The sequence below is a fragment of the Lampris incognitus genome, chromosome 20 (genome assembly GCF_029633865.1).
Source record: "Lampris incognitus isolate fLamInc1 chromosome 20, fLamInc1.hap2, whole genome shotgun sequence".
In the NCBI taxonomy this organism is placed as follows: Eukaryota; Metazoa; Chordata; class Actinopteri; order Lampriformes; family Lampridae; genus Lampris; species Lampris incognitus.
The window spans coordinates 25268465-25286626 of record NC_079230.1 but is presented as its reverse complement, the minus strand read 5'-3'; the positions used below and the strand labels follow the sequence as shown (position 1 = coordinate 25286626).

At 40.3% G+C, this 18162-nt stretch overlaps 1 protein-coding gene across 1 annotated transcript in view; it reads right to left on the bottom strand.

The window, feature by feature from the left end:
- The window catches only part of arap2 (ArfGAP with RhoGAP domain, ankyrin repeat and PH domain 2), a 195775-nt gene that overhangs the window by 65863 nt on the left and 111750 nt on the right, over positions 1-18162 (bottom strand). The window contains exon 14 of the mRNA XM_056300208.1: positions 10757-10882. Coding sequence (XP_056156183.1) covers positions 10757-10882 — 126 coding nt within the window. The remainder of the gene's footprint in view (positions 1-10756; positions 10883-18162) is intronic.

The following is an 18162-nucleotide window of genomic DNA, read 5'->3' as shown; positions in this document are numbered from 1 at the left end:
GATACAATTTTTTTCCTTTTTTTTTTTTAGATTCACCCCCCCCCCTCTTTTTCTACCCAATTGTATTTTCCGAGCCGCCCCGGTCACTGCTCCACCCCCCTCTGTTGATCCGGGGAGGGCTGCAGACTACCACATGCCTCCTCCAATACATGTGGAGTCGCCAGCCGCTTCTTTTCACCTGACAGTGAGGAGTTTCACCAGGGGGACGTAGCACATGGGAGGATCATGCTATTCCCCCCAGTTCCCCCTCCTCCCCGAACAGGTGCCCTGACCGACCAGAGGAGGCGATAGTGCAGCAACCAGGACGCATACCCACATCCGGCTTCCCACCTGCAGACATAGCCAATTGTGTCTGTAGGGACGCCCGAACAAGCCGGAGGTAACACGACGTGCTAAGTCCCCCTGGTGAAACTCCTCACTGTCAGGTGAAAATAATCGGCTGGCGACTCCACATGTATCGGAGGAGGCATGTGGTAGTCTGCAGCCCTCCCCAGACCGGCAGAGGGGGTGGAGCAGCGACCGGGACGGCTCGGAAGAGTGGTGTAATTGGCCAAGTACAATTGTGGAGAAAAAAGCGGGGAAAAAGAAATCAACCCCGCCCCCAAAAAAAAAAAACCAGGCCTCATCAGACACGGTGACACAACATCAGCAGCAGCGCCCCGAGCGCTTGTCCCGCTGTTTGTTCGTGGTTTGGCACCGCCTTTGGCACGCTGCATCCCACTTCCCTCCACACCAGCAGCAGCATCGTGCAAGGAGACAAAAGTGCTCGATTTACTATCGCACAGCTGCATCCGCTGACACGCACACACACACACACACACACACACACACACACACACACACACACACACACACACACACACACACACACACAGGGCGCCCCAGCCAAGCAGCTCGCAGCAGGACACCACCAGCCAATAGAGGGAAGGCTGACGGCAGGCATCCAAAAATGCAGGCCTCCACCAGCTCCATTGGACTACTTTGTGCACCGAGAAAGCTGCCGACAACGGCGTTTTCCAGAAGAACGAGGCCCTGCATTATCTGCAATGTGTGATCCCCCCCCCCCCGCTTCCTCTTTGCATCTCCCATCACATCTTTCTCTCAAACTCCGGCTCCTTTCTGCAATTTCTGAAATGCGCGGCACGCTCCAAGTGTACACAATGACCACATTGATTAGGCTAATCAAGTCATCAATGCCCCAATTACGCCATCTTACTGTGCATTGACTCAGCGGGCCAAGCTACAGAAGCACAGCGTTGATAAAACTGCTAAAAGTTGGGACTCCCATCGTGCCTCGCTGCCTGTTTGCATATTTACTCTTCATTACACTTCTGCAAAATTCCCCTTTCGTCCTCCTCGACATTCAGCCAACGTCGCGCCGCCGCCCGGCTCGGCCCCGCATTTAAACAGCAGGCTGTGAACCCCTCCACTCCGCCATCCAACTCGCCTCTCCCTCCGCCCGTCTTCCACCTATCTCGCCTTCACACAAAAATGTCTGCAATGAAGACATCTGCCGGACAGCCTGTCAGGAGGGCCGAAAATGGAAATCGAGAAATTGAAGGGATCTGAACGATCTGTCTGTAGCAGAATTACAGCCCACTTCATTACAGGGAGGTACAGACAGATAGGCCGCGAGATAAAGAAGGAAGAAAAAAAAACTCGACACAACAATATCCACCGTAATTCTGCACCCGGCAACACAGACACTGGTTCAATTAGATGAAGAGACGGATAGCGAAATACACGCCGACACTCCAGAAGACACTCTAAGTAAGACGAATAGGTCCGGCCAAATTCTTGCAGGAAAAACACACAACTTACACAACATCATTATGATCAGTCATGATTAGGAAACCTTCACGGTGCGCATTTTACAAACGAACAAATAACATTATTTGACTGGTTTGCCCTCGTGATACAGAAGATTCGGTTCATGGTGAAAACAGGCTGGTGGCATTTAATGAACGCTCCGCTCGGCGTCTGTGAGTGTGCCACGCTTACAAATCAGTGTGCTGTCAAAGTACAATATTTAAACAAAGCTAGTTGGGTTCGAGCATTTGTGCCCTCAGCTGCACTGCTAACACTCTCCCGCACACATGCACGCATGCATGCATGCATTCACACATTCACACACACACGCACACACACACACACACACACACACACACACACAGAGTGATTTCTAAGTGGATGTTGCAGGAGGAGTCGAGATGCTCTGATCAGGAATCAGCAACATTTATCTGTTGTTTCATTTCATGCACCTGCGCACATGAAATGAAACATTGTTTCCCTCAGCCCACAGCAGTGCAACACAAAGACAATAACACACATCCAAACTGCAAGAACACATTTTTTTTCTATCACTGTCCGAGAGAGCGAACTCCAGGATGACTGTCTAACTGCCCGTCTGCGTGGGCTAGTGGTTAGCTTAGCCTGCCCCGCCTCCGTGTCCTGTTAGACCGCCCTTGGTGTTTCCTCCTTGGCCGCAGCTCCAGGTAAGGCTGTGGTCCCTGGGCCCACTGGACACGGCAGAACAAACTCCCCCAGCTGATCCAACGCCAGCTCCCCCAGCCAGACACCATCAACAGAACTCGCCGCACTCCACACGACGACACCGAAAACAAAGTCAACGCCAGGCGAGGCTGCTGTCAGACCGCCCTCGGTGTTATCAGGTCTGCATGGGCTAGCAGTTAGCTTAGCCTGCCCCGCTTCCTGTCAGACCGCCCTCAGTGTTTCCTCTTTGGGCGCAGCTCCGGGCAGGGCCGTGGTCCCTGGGCCCACAGGATGCAGCGGACCACGCTCTCCCAGCCGATCCAGCGCCAGCTCTCCCAGCCATCAAATGAAGACACAAACTTAGACGCAGACATGGACAAACCCACTGCATGGACGGTACTGGGTGAGGCCGCTGCAAACTTAAGTTCGCACCGCCATCTTCCTACGCCGTAAGTGGAAGATGATGAACAACAGGCAAAAAAAGTCAAAAGTTAGGAGTGCCATTCCACTGTCGCCACTCATTATATCTTAAATATGCCGCCCATTGTCAGTTTATTTCAAAGTACAAAACGCAGATGTACACACACACACACACACACACACACACACACACACACACACACATTCACACCTAGGGACAATTTTAGTATGGCCGACTCACCTGACCTACATGTCTTTGGACTGTGGGAGGAAACCAGAGCACCCGGAGGAAACCCACACAGACAAAGGAAGAACATGCAAACTCCACACAGAGGACCACCCGGGACAACCCCCAAGGTTGGACTAGCCTGGGTCTCGAACACAGCACCGTGCTAACCACTGCGCCACTGTGCCGCCCTCAAAAGCATATTAACAATCAAATTTTTTTCCAACAGGAACTTTGGTACTGAACTATTATCGCCACCAAAAAATAAATAAATTAATAAAGAAAGAAAATGGAATTAATCTAACAGGTTTCACAAGGGCCAAAAAGCAAGTACAAAAGAACTACCTTGCTGGACATGTAGTCCCTCCTGCGAGTTGTGGGTCGACCCCCGGGTCTCCTCCCAGTTGGCCGTGCCCGGTAAACCTCCAAAGGAAGGCACCCAGGAAGCATCCTGATCAGATGCCCGAACCACCTCAACTGGCTCTGAGCTCCCTCCGGATGTGCAAGCTCCTCACCCTATCTCTAAGGCTGAGCCCAGACACCCTATGGAGGAAACTCATTTCAGCCGCTTGTATCCACGATCTCACCCTTTCGGTCACTACCCAAAGCTCATGACCATAGGTGAGGGTTGGAACGAAGATTGACTGGTAAATTGAGAGATTTGCCTTCTGGCTCAGCTCCCTCTTCACCACAACGGTCTGGTACAACGTTCATTGCTGCACCAAACTCGATTTCAAGATGGCCAAATTGCCACTCTTCACTTACATCTTTTCATGACATGATAACAGAATGGAAATTGTGAAAGCCTGAGATTAAAATGCCATAGGGATTTAAATTTTGATAGAAATTCGGAGGCTTGGACAAAGATAGTCTCAGAGATGTGATGGCTCTCAAAGGATGCAGAAGGTCATTTTAACACACTCCAAAACCATTTATCCACCATTTTACACCTGTTAAGACTGTGGAATGGGCCTGCTGCAAAACAATGGGTGATGGAAATACAAAGATGAAGAGGCCATCTTCTAGAGTGCTGAATGAAGTGTCCTTTCCTTTCTGAAAAGAGGGGATCAAAAGGACAGAGGAGTGGATGGGAACGCCTGAACCTGGATAACTTAAACTCTATTAGCAGATAGGGCTGTCTCATCCAAGCTAGAAAAAAAAAACAGCTTTTGCACATTTCCACATGGATTATTTGTCCAAAACTGGAAATGTCAAGGTAGTCCTTAATATGCAAAACGGGTAAAGTTTTCATTGCTAAGCCGCATGACTTTAAAAGCAAGTAATTTCAGGTCTGAGACGATTTTGTGAGCTATATTAAGCATGCTACTGAATAATGGCCATTAAGTATGGATGGGCTAACACACAGATGTTAATATTGTGGAGAGAGATTGCAGTCTTGGTTTTCTTTTATCATTATTTGTATGGATTTTCTTTAACATTTTTATTTTTTCTGAGTCCTTTCATTGTTTTATGTGCATTCTTTGGGATGCTGGTTGTCAATCAAATTGTCAGTAAAGATGTAACAACAGATAAGGATTTTTTTCCTTAAATATACAACATAGAAAATAATCAGTTTACCTCCGGTTGTATGCCTCCACCTACCAGTCAAGTTGCAATTTACAATTGTCTGTCCAGACTCATATTTGTAGAGAAGACTTTGAAGTAATTTCATAAAAGGTATTAAGTGTATTTTTCAGCAAAATGGAAGTTATCACTATATTGAGATGTACGACTGCAGAGCATAATTTCCAGTGAGAAACATCCTGTCGTCACTAAGAGACTATTTCTACAGAGCAGTACAGAGGACTGATAGAGAGCTTCATCCCATGGTGCAACAACAATCACCTGGAGCTCAATATCAGCACAACCAATGAGCTTGTGGTGGACAACCAGAGGTACAGGGTGCCCCCTATCCCCGTTGTCATCCAGGGAGAGGAAGTGAAGAGGGTGGACTCATACAGGTACCTTGGGGTCCACATCAATAAAAAACTGGACTGGACTCACAACACTTAAGATCTCTTCAGAAAGGGACAGAACGGACTGTTATTCCTGAGGAGACCCAGACCCTTCAATGTGTCCAACAGGCTCCTGCAGATCTTCTATCAGTCTGTAAAGGCCACTGCTCTGTTTTTGGCTGTGATGTGCCAAGGTGGTGGCTTGGAGGTCAGCAGTCTCAACAAACTGTTAAGGAAGGCCAGCTAGGTGATCAGGTTAGAACAGGACAGCGTGGAGGCAGTGGCGGAGAGGAGGACAAGGGACAAGATCAAGCCCTCTCTTCTTGGGTTGCTGTTCTATAAGCAAAGTGATTTAGCTCATCCAACATCTCATCCAGCTCGTCACCCATTCATCGCAAGATCGATTTCTCAGCTACAGTGGTGAGCAAACCTCCTTAGTCAAGTGTATACTTGGAAAACTATTCTGTTCATTGTTGTCCAGCTCGTTATTCATTGCCTTTCCTCTTGCCTCAGCTCTGTCGTTCTTGTTCTGCAGTGTGTCTATTAGCGTGTAAGTTCATTGAGACAAACAGGAAACAGAGTCAAATTCCTTGTACGTGTTCACATGCTTGGCCAGTAAAGCTGATTCTGATAGAACATAAAGTTGTAGCCATGACAACAGACAATGCTTCAGATATGGATGTTGCTGCAAAGAAGCTACAAATTCTGAAACATTGATGCTTAGCACACATCTTCAACCCGGCTCTGTAGCTCTGAACATGTCTCGGTAAGAAGTCAGCCAGACATTTCTCCGTTCTCGGCTGATATGAACGGCACAGCGCTGCTACACGTGTCTCTCGGTTTAATCAAAGGCATTAATTTTTAAGGATTCTGTTATAAGTATTGTTTTTTTATTGCTATTTGTTAGTAAAAAGATTTTCCAAAAGTTTTAGTGTGTTTTATGCATGTTTGTAATCCTGAGGGATTTGGTTGAATGAGGTCCTATCTATGTACTTTTTGTGACATAACAGCTTGTGACAATTTTCCTCATCATGGTTAAATTATAGATCTACATAAATGCTCGTTATAATAGGCTCCGAATCCGAGACAATGTCTGAGAAAGCGCTGCGAAACAGAAGTGCAGAAACAGCATGCTAGCTCTGACAAATTTATAATCTGAGATTTATATTCATAAATTATATATTCATAAATTCATAAAATTTATATTTAATTTTTATTTCTTTATTGTCATTTTTCAGTACTTGCATATGTTGAAATGAAATCTGTCCTCCGTATTTAACCCTTCCTATATACTAGGAGCAGTGGGCAAGGCCAACTCCCGTTCCACATTGTATCGACTATAAGCCAAGTCTATAACATTTTACAATCTGAACCCAACAAGGGTCAGAGAGACACAACATACTTATTTCTATTATAACAACAATACTTTTAACAAAATGTTAAATTATTTTAGAAATTAGGAAATTAAAAATTGGGAATAAAATAAATTTAACAGTAGGCTTAACAGTGTAATACTCCTGCCATTTTTCTGACAAAAAACCCCCACAAATCACTCAGAAATACAATTATTATTTTGAACATTTACCAACACAGTAATTAAGGAAAAATAAATGAATGAACTGCAATAAATAGAACAAGGTAGCGCAGTTATAATAACAGCGGCAGAGCTGAGGACTTTTGGCATTTTGTCTTCCCTTTAACGGTCAACGTGAACTGAATCACAGGAAGTTGAATCAGTTCAGCCTAAGAGTCCATCTGTCACCATCTTACAATGCTTTGATGCAACTATTGACCAGTCCTAATAATACACATGGCCATTGAAACTCTAGTTAATGTTCACGGCAATTTGCATATGTAACCGGCTGATTGGTTGGTTTCGGTCATTATGCCACTGTATTGTTTATGAGGGTGGGGATACCTGCAGTCAGTTGCGACTGAAGAGGTCACTTAGATGTGTGATGAAGCGTTTCTCTCTCAGTAAAAGTTGTGTCCAGATGGACTGATTCAGCTTTCTGTGATATTCTTACCTGGATTACCGAGCACGCACCAAGACGAGGCGAACTGAAACGTGACGTCACTGCTGTGAGTGAGAGGGATGTCAGGCGCCCAAACCGAGACGGTATATACGTCCACATTTTAACAGTGCAATTAAAAAGTATAAATATATTACAAGAATGTGCTGACAAAATGTATTTTGCAGTTCGTTTTTTTAGCCTACGTTTAGCAAAAATAAATAAATAAAAACAAAACCCAATAGCAGAAACCCAAAATTGAAAACTGAATACCTACCCAATGAACCGATATCCGCATAGTCGAGTATTCATGCACAGCCCTACAAATCTGAAGACGTTCCCGAGACATTGCGTCCACAAGAACGGGACGGACCACCTAAAAACATAATGTCTCCGGCCACGGCTATCGTCGGCATGGAGGCATAACAACTGGGGGAAACCATGGCAGCACAATACTAAGCAGTTTGGTATTTCACTCTGCTTTTCTGTTTTGCACATTTACCTATTTATTTGGTGTTGTTTTTTCCCCCCCTTAAGGTTATTTTATTTCTTGAAGAAATGTATTTCCTGCTGGGGTTGGAGGTTTTTGTTGGGGGGGGGGTGAAAATACCCCGTTTAAAAATGTTCATTTCGATTACACATGAGATTGAATAGAAAGAGTATTTCTGTCTACCGCGGTGTATCTGCACAGCGATCCCTAGCCACCTCCATATTACACATTACCACATTAATTTAAGGCTGGTTCTGGATTTAGCCGCCACCAGTGACAGACAGCAAAGTCTTTCTGGTATTGTTTCCTGATGGAGAGAAGTCTGTATTTAAGACCGCACGCCACAAAGCTTTCATTAAGCCCCCGAACGCGGCTTATGAATTATTAAGAGCTTGGGGTTTATCTATAGACCATCAAACCATTAGCCTGGGAGCCAAAGGCATCCAGGAGTATAGTCAAAAATACCTCCGTACCCGTGCACTAATAGAGCCCAGGCAGTACTCTGCCATGACTGCAAAAGTTGCGGGGTTTCAAGTCATCTCCGACGCATCCTACATTTTTAACGGCAGCAGCTCCAGCTAAAGCGCCCTTAATGCACAAATGTCAGGCTTGTAAGGCCGTCTATTATAGATGGAATAACGCGGTATTTATTGTCGGAAATGTTACGTGCACATGTCTGTGGACTTGGGGAAGGTCTGGGATTTCAAATGGTACAAAGTGAACGGCTGCAGCTGAAATAGCCCTCGGCAGAACGGTCGATGCAAAGAAGGGACAAGACTCGCTGCCTACATTACACTAAGGGAGAAAAACATAACAACACAACTATATGCAGCATGGCGACACCACAAACTGACCATAAACGTCTGTGATAAGAGATGCAATGACTGTACAATTCTGGGCCGATATCGATACCGATTTTTAAAATAACAATATGTCCGATAGCCGATGCCGATATTTTTTTGTTTTGTTTTGTTTTTTGGGAAGGTATGTGTCCTGGTCGCTGCGTTAGCGCCTCCTCTGGTCGGTCGGGGCGTGTGTTCAGGGGCGCGGGGGAGAACTGGAGAGAATAGCGGGATCCTCCCACGCTCTACATCCCCCTGGTGAAATTCCTCACCGTCAGGTGAAAAGAAGCGGCTGGCCACTCCAAATGTATTGTATCAGAGGAGGCATGCGGTAGTCCACTGCCCTCCCCGGATCGGCAGAGGGGGTGGAGAAGCGACCAGGACGGCTCAGAAGAGCGGGGTAACTGGCCGGGTACAATTGGGGCGAAAAAAAAGGGGGGGAAATCCAAAAGAAATACACCAAGGGAACTTGAAAGACATGCCCCAGTTGACAGGCAGCATATGTGGACGACTATAATTAGCAATTAGTTACCCAGACCGTCACCCTGACTGACCTTAACCAACACAAAAGCCACTCTAAAGTTACTATCTCTGACACCTAACACAACCATTTCTACCCTTCTACCTAAACTTAGTCACCTGTAATCTGATGGTATGAATCATTTTAAATATGTCGACACGCCATCGCTGGCATGCCACAAATCATTCCTGACCAGTGGATGTGGAACGTCATGTTGTTAGTTAACGTGTTGTGGGAACTGAGAATAAATCTGACATGAGTGTTTTGTCTGTAAGATGAGGTTGCATCAGAGCCCACACGTGATGAATTCCACCTTAACAAAGGTACTCTCAATTTCAAGATGCTGCACTGGTGCGAAGCTTCGCATTACTCCCCCACTCCTGCTTTAAGGGGCCATTTTCCAAAGCTCAGCCCTGTTCATTAGCCAGCACACACAACCACCAGGGTGTGTGTGTGTGTGTGTGTGTGTGTGTGTGTGTGTGTGTGTGTGTGTGTGTGTGATCAAGTTCACTTTATTGTCATATAGATATAAAAAGTACCGTGTGCCTTCAAATGCAGTGAAATACATATGCCCTGGCTCTCTCAGCCCATTCAACTATATATAAGGAAATAATAACAAAATAAATAAATAAATAAATAAATAAATCCCACAAAATAATAAATCAATGAAAGTTATGTAAGGCGCCTTCTGTTCATTATTCTGACTGCCTGGGGGTAAAAACTGTCTTTGAGGCGGCTGGTCCGAGCTCTGATGCTCTGTAAGTGTCAGAGCTTGGACCAGCAGCCTCAAAGACACGCGCGCGCACACACACACACACACACACACACACACACACGCAGTCCATACTGTAACTCCTCCAACAACCCACCAAATCACCAATCGTCCACCCTTTCCATTCACCCCCCCTCCCCCCGTCCCCGGAGGGAGCATTCAGAGCTGGCTCCTTCTCCTAATTACCCGAGGGCCCCGGAAACACTCCGACAGTTTAGAGGAGGGGCGCCGTCCCACAGCGTGAGACACGTCGAGTTGGAATAAGGAGACCTGTTTTAAAACGGCCTCGGAAAGACGAGGGAGGGGACACCCGGCCCATTGCGGAGGCTGTAGCACGGGGAGTTTATGCTCAGAGCGCCATCTTTTGGCCTGTTTTATCTCCAGCCTTGATTTACTCACTGCTTCGGCTGTGCATCCAGTGCTGCAGTACTGGGCAACATGGGAAACATTCTCAGGAAAACCACGGGGAATTTGACGCGGTGTTGACACATTTATCTGCTTACATATGCCAAATTAATAATAATAATAATAATAATAATGTTTTAAGAAATCAACATGAGGTCCATCACATCGAACTGTTTGGTAATGTAAAGTATAATATCAAGCCAAAACTTGTTTTCAGATATTCCAGACCTTATTTTGTTAAGACATTTTACGTAATAGATTTCCATTAATTTAGACAACAAAATCTGGCTGTCACCATAACACGATATCTGAATTTCATCCAGATATCAATATCGGCGAAAGACAATAATGTTGAAGTATTGCCCGGCCCTGTGGCGCTCAGCTCATCTGAGAATTCACTTCTAAAACTATTTGAGGAGGTCCAAAACAGAGAGCGTCTGAAAGACAGATTCATCAATCTCGACTTGACTATCTGGCTTTTGGCGGTTTGACAATTGGCTGATTGACAATGAGTGATCGATCAGGGCTTAACCGGAGTACACCACCGACGGACCTCCTGGCAGTTTACATGGCTGGAAAACAGACTGACTGATTGATTTACACAAACGTATTCACACTCACCATCTTTTCCACGGCGCTCCGTCGTGGTCTTGGCGGGACCGGAGGAGACGTAGAGGAAGCCATCCATGAAGGGGAGGGCGTCAGATGGGGAGCTGTTTTCTGGCCATTGCTCCAGTTTGGGAAAATCTGCAAGCGGGAGACACACAGTGGTAAGACCGAGGTGCAGAGACGTATGAATAATGCAGTAATATGCTTAGCCTGGACGAGCTATGGGCGCTAATGGAGTCAGACCGACACGTCCCTCCTCTATCACACACATTTTGTTGACGGATGTGTTACTGTCCTTTTTACATCACAATGCCATAACTTTGTTAAGAAAAGTGGTTTTAAAAAAGGGTAAGTGCCGCATTTTTCTTCCCCCTCTTACAGTACATTACTATTAAGATTCTTACAGTACATTACTATTAAGAGTCTTACAGTACATTACTATTTAAGACTCTTACAGTGCATTACTATTAAGACTCTTACAGTACATTACTATTAAGACTCTTACAGTACATTACTACTGAGAGTCTTACAGTACATTACTATTAAGACTCTTACAGTACATTACTATTAAGACTCTTACAGTACATTACTACTGAGAGTCTTACAGTACATTACTATTCAAGACTCTTACAGTACATTACTATTAAGACTCTTACAGTACATTACTATTACACACTCTTACAGTACATTAATATTAGGACTCTTACAGTACATTACTATTTAAGACTCTTACAGTACATTACTATTAAGACTCTTACAGTAAATTACTATTAAGAGTCCTACAGTACATTACTATTAAGACTCTTACAGTACATTACGATTTAAGACTCTTACAGTACATTACTATTAAACACTCTTACAGTACATTAATATTAGGACTCTTACAGTACATTACTATTAAGACTCTTACAGTACATTAATATTTAAGACTCTTACAGTACATTACTATTAAGACTCTTACAGTACATTACTATTAAGAGTCCTACAGTACATTACTATTAAGACTCTTACAGTACATTACGATTTAAGACTCTTCAGTACATTACTATTAAACACTCTTACAGTACATTAATATTAGGACTCTTACAGTACATTACTATTAAGACTCTTACAGTACATTACTATTTAAGACTCTTACAGTACATTAATATTTAAGACTCTTAAAGTACATTACTATTAAGACTCTTACAGTAGATTACTATTAAGAGTCCTACAGTACATTACTATTAAGACTCTTACAGTATATTACGATTTAAGACTCTTACAGTACATTACTATTAAACACTCTTACAGTACATTGATATTAGGACTCTTACAGTACATTACTATTAAGACTCTTACAGTACATTACTATTTAAGACTCTTACAGTACATTACTATTAAGACTCTTACAGTACATTACTATTAAGAGTTCTACAGTACATTACTATTAAGACTCTTACAGTACATTACGATTTAAGACTCTTACAGTACATTACTATTAAACACTCTTACAGTACATTAATATTAGGACTCTTACAGTACATTACGATTAAGACTCTTACAGTACATTACTATTTAAGACTCTTACAGTACATTACTACTGAGAGTCTTACAGTACATTACTACCGAGAGTCTTACAGTACATTACTATTAAGACTCTTACAGTATATTACTATTAAGACTCTTACAGTACATTACTGTTTAAGAGTCTTACAGTATATTACTATTAAGACTCTTACAGTACATTACTATTAAGACTCTTACAGTACATTACTATTAAGATTGTTACAGTACATTACTATTAAGACTCTTAAAGTACATTACTACTGAGAGTCTTACAGTACATTACTATTAAGACTCTTACAGTATATTACTATTAACACTCTTACAGTACATTACTATTAAGATTGTTATAGTACATTACTATTAAGACTCTTTCCATACATTACTATTAAGACTGTTACAGTACATTACTATTAAGATTCTTACAGTACATTACAATTAAGATTCTTACAGTACATTACTATTGAGACTCTTACAGTTTATTGCTATTAAGACTCTTACAGTACATTACTATTAAGACTCTTACAGTACATTACTATTAAGAGTCTTTCAGTACATTACTATTTAAGACTCTTACAGTACATTACTATTAAGACTCTTACAGTACATCACTATTTAAGACTCTTACAGGACATTACTATTAAGACTCTTACAGTACATTACTACTGAGAGTCTTACAGTACATTACTATTAAGACTCTTACAGTATATTACTATTAAGACTCTTACAGTACATTACTATTTAAGACTCTTACAGTACATTACTATTAGGACTCTTACAGTACATTACTATTTAAGACTCTTACAGTATATTACTATTCAGACTCTTACAGTGCATTACTACTGAGAGTCTTACAGTACATTACTATTAAGACTCTTACAGTACATTACTATTTAAGACTCTTACAGTACATTACTATTAAGATTGTTATAGTACATCACTATTAAGACTCTTACAGTACATTACTATTTAAGACTCTTACTGTACATTACTATTAAGATTCTTACAGTACATTACTATTAAGACTCTTACAGTTTATTGCTATTAAGACTCTTACAGTACATTAGTATTAAGAGTCTTACAGTGCATTACTATTAAAGACTCTTACAGTACATTACTATTAAGACTCTTATAGTACATTACAATTGAGCTTCTTACAATACATTACTATTAAGAGTCTTACAGTACATTACTATTAAGAGTCCTACAGTACATAACTATTAAGAATCTTACACTACATTACAATTGAGCTTCTTACAATATATTACTATTTAAGACTCTTACAGTACATTAGTATTAAGAGTCTTACAGTACATTACTATTAAGACTCTTACAGTACATTACTATTAGGACTCTTACAGTACATTACTATTAAGACTCTTACAGTACATTACTACTGAGAGTCTTACAGTACATTACTATTAAGACTCTTACAGTACATTACTATTAAGACTCTTACAGTACATTACTACTGAGAGTCTTACAGTACATTACTATTCAAGACTCTTACAGTACATTACTATTAAGACTCTTACAGTACATTACTATTACACACTCTTACAGTACATTAATATTAGGACTCTTACAGTACATTACTATTTAAGACTCTTACAGTACATTACTATTAAGACTCTTACAGTAAATTACTATTAAGAGTCCTACAGTACATTACTATTAAGACTCTTACAGTACATTACGATTTAAGACTCTTACAGTACATTACTATTAAACACTCTTACAGTACATTAATATTAGGACTCTTACAGTACATTACTATTAAGACTCTTACAGTACATTAATATTTAAGACTCTTACAGTACATTACTATTAAGACTCTTACAGTACATTACTATTAAGAGTCCTACAGTACATTACTATTAAGACTCTTACAGTACATTACGATTTAAGACTCTTCAGTACATTACTATTAAACACTCTTACAGTACATTAATATTAGGACTCTTACAGTACATTACTATTAAGACTCTTACAGTACATTACTATTTAAGACTCTTACAGTACATTAATATTTAAGACTCTTAAAGTACATTACTATTAAGACTCTTACAGTAGATTACTATTAAGAGTCCTACAGTACATTACTATTAAGACTCTTACAGTATATTACGATTTAAGACTCTTACAGTACATTACTATTAAACACTCTTACAGTACATTGATATTAGGACTCTTACAGTACATTACTATTAAGACTCTTACAGTACATTACTATTTAAGACTCTTACAGTACATTACTATTAAGACTCTTACAGTACATTACTATTAAGAGTTCTACAGTACATTACTATTAAGACTCTTACAGTACATTACGATTTAAGACTCTTACAGTACATTACTATTAAACACTCTTACAGTACATTAATATTAGGACTCTTACAGTACATTACGATTAAGACTCTTACAGTACATTACTATTTAAGACTCTTACAGTACATTACTACTGAGAGTCTTACAGTACATTACTACCGAGAGTCTTACAGTACATTACTATTAAGACTCTTACAGTATATTACTATTAAGACTCTTACAGTACATTACTGTTTAAGAGTCTTACAGTATATTACTATTAAGACTCTTACAGTACATTACTATTAAGACTCTTACAGTACATTACTATTAAGATTGTTACAGTACATTACTATTAAGACTCTTAAAGTACATTACTACTGAGAGTCTTACAGTACATTACTATTAAGACTCTTACAGTATATTACTATTAACACTCTTACAGTACATTACTATTAAGATTGTTATAGTACATTACTATTAAGACTCTTTCCATACATTACTATTAAGACTGTTACAGTACATTACTATTAAGATTCTTACAGTACATTACAATTAAGATTCTTACAGTACATTACTATTGAGACTCTTACAGTTTATTGCTATTAAGACTCTTACAGTACATTACTATTAAGACTCTTACAGTACATTACTATTAAGAGTCTTTCAGTACATTACTATTTAAGACTCTTACAGTACATTACTATTAAGACTCTTACAGTACATCACTATTTAAGACTCTTACAGGACATTACTATTAAGACTCTTACAGTACATTACTACTGAGAGTCTTACAGTACATTACTATTAAGACTCTTACAGTATATTACTATTAAGACTCTTACAGTACATTACTATTTAAGACTCTTACAGTACATTACTATTAGGACTCTTACAGTACATTACTATTTAAGACTCTTACAGTATATTACTATTCAGACTCTTACAGTGCATTACTACTGAGAGTCTTACAGTACATTACTATTAAGACTCTTACAGTACATTACTATTTAAGACTCTTACAGTACATTACTATTAAGATTGTTATAGTACATCACTATTAAGACTCTTACAGTACATTACTATTTAAGACTCTTACTGTACATTACTATTAAGATTCTTACAGTACATTACTATTAAGACTCTTACAGTTTATTGCTATTAAGACTCTTACAGTACATTAGTATTAAGAGTCTTACAGTGCATTACTATTAAAGACTCTTACAGTACATTACTATTAAGACTCTTATAGTACATTACAATTGAGCTTCTTACAATACATTACTATTAAGAGTCTTACAGTACATTACTATTAAGAGTCCTACAGTACATAACTATTAAGAATCTTACACTACATTACAATTGAGCTTCTTACAATATATTACTATTTAAGACTCTTACAGTACATTAGTATTAAGAGTCTTACAGTACATTACTATTAAGACTCTTACAGTACATTACTATTAGGACTCTTACAGTACATTACTACTAAATGTCTTACAGTACATTACTATTAAGACTCTTACAGTACATTACAATTGAGCTTCTTACAATATATTACTATTTAAGACCCTTACAGTACATTAGTATTAAGAGTCTTACAGTACATTACTATTGAGAATCTTACAGTACACTACTATTAAGACTCTTACAGTACATTACTATTTAAGACTCTTACAGTACATTACTATTTAAGATTCTTACAGTACATTACTATTAAGACTCTTACCGTATATTGCTATTAAGACTCTTACAGTACATTAATATTAAGACTCTTACAGTACATTACTATTAAGACTTGTAAATGTAACCAAGTGAATTAAAAGAGGCAGAAGAGCCACAGGTAATATCCATTTCTGCCATTTCACTGGAAAAAGAGCCGGCATTGAAATTCCGAGGCTGCCATGTAGATGTGTCTTGCAGTAATAACATCCATTTGTTAATGAAGGTCGACCGCTGAAAAATAGATACGTCTCTGAATTATTGCTTAATGCTAAAGCTGCCATCGGGCTGCAGCATTGGGTATTGGGGTAGATTCAGAGCAAAAATAAATGAATTAGTTACAGCCGGAAAGTTAACATTTTAGTGACTTGCAAGTACATTTGCATATACAATACAACAATTTGTCTCGGCGGGACGCCAAACACTCGGTCAAGACCCGGAAGCTGAACTCCCTGATTTTTGTTTTCATAACGTAGCACTACATCTTTTGCTTCCAGCTTCATTGAACGATTGGTTTGAGCAACAAAATAATCCTCAATTTTTCCCCAAGAATCCTGCTGTGTACTGACGTTCACAAAATAGATGTTTAATAGTTTCTTCTTCATTTTTACAGAATTCAGAATTGATATCGATATCCATAAATCTTGAGATTGTTTTGCTGGTGGGATACATATTGTGTGTGATTTTGTAGTGCTCTTCTTTCCAATTTGTTGGGGAGGACAAATTTATATGGGAGAAGCCAAAGAATGTCGGAAAAATGGGAACTGCACACAAATTTCCCTCATGGAGTAATTTCCATCTGCTGTAGAAATGGCTCCTAATATGTTTATTAGTACATGTGTGGCTTTTGATATCTCCTCCACCAACAAAGAAAGTAGGTTCCAGTTCCTGTGGCTCTTGCCTCGGAGCATGGCACTTCATCAGCTGAAGGATCCACTAGGAATGGCGTTTATGACCGTTTGATATTCTTTGTAAGTGACAGGGAAGGATTTAGATCTGAGACAGTCCTCGTATCTGAGAAGCTGAGCGTCACCATTTTGTTAGTCTGCAAGATAATAGTTTTGCGAGGAGAGAAGTTGCGGTTAAAACATAATTTTGCTGCCGTAAGAGCCTGTTGATGTGAGATTTAGACAACTTTTGTGGTAACCTGGTTTCATTATAATTACATTGTAATATAAATTGTAGGGCATTTTTCCAAAAATCTTCTGCAGTATTAAGTACCATTAAGATCCTGGAGCTTTCAAATATTCTTTAATCCATTTTAATTTGAAGGTATAGTTCACATCCATAAAGTCCAATAACTCCACGCCACCTTCACCTCTCGGGCCTGCTAAAATCTCCTTTTTTTTAAGTAACGGCACTTAATTTTCCAAATGAAGTTAATTAAAGTGTTATTTATTTCTTTACAGAGGGATCGTCGGAAAAATAGAGTGAGGGCAGGGTACAATAGAGAAGTCATAGATAATGGACAATCATGGACACAGTCTGACTGAGACACAAGGGGGGGGGGGGTTTGTTGAAAGGACGGGACATTATTTCAAAGCTGAGTCCAGCGGCGAGCCCGTATCCAGATTCTCCAAGATGAAGCCAGTGAGTAAAATGATATTGTAAACGACATGCAGGATGGTAAAAATGACAAAAATAAGACCCACATTGTAAAACGACACATTTCTCCTGTAAACCCCAAATACACATGACATCACACATCCAGTAGTATCTGTCTCACGTTGTCCTGCAAAGTCTGACTGACTGCCCCACATGTGAACCACTTGCATCTGTTCACCCTGACTGCAGCGTGGCGATGCTGTGTAGGAAGACCTGCATCCATACTGTGTGTTAGTACG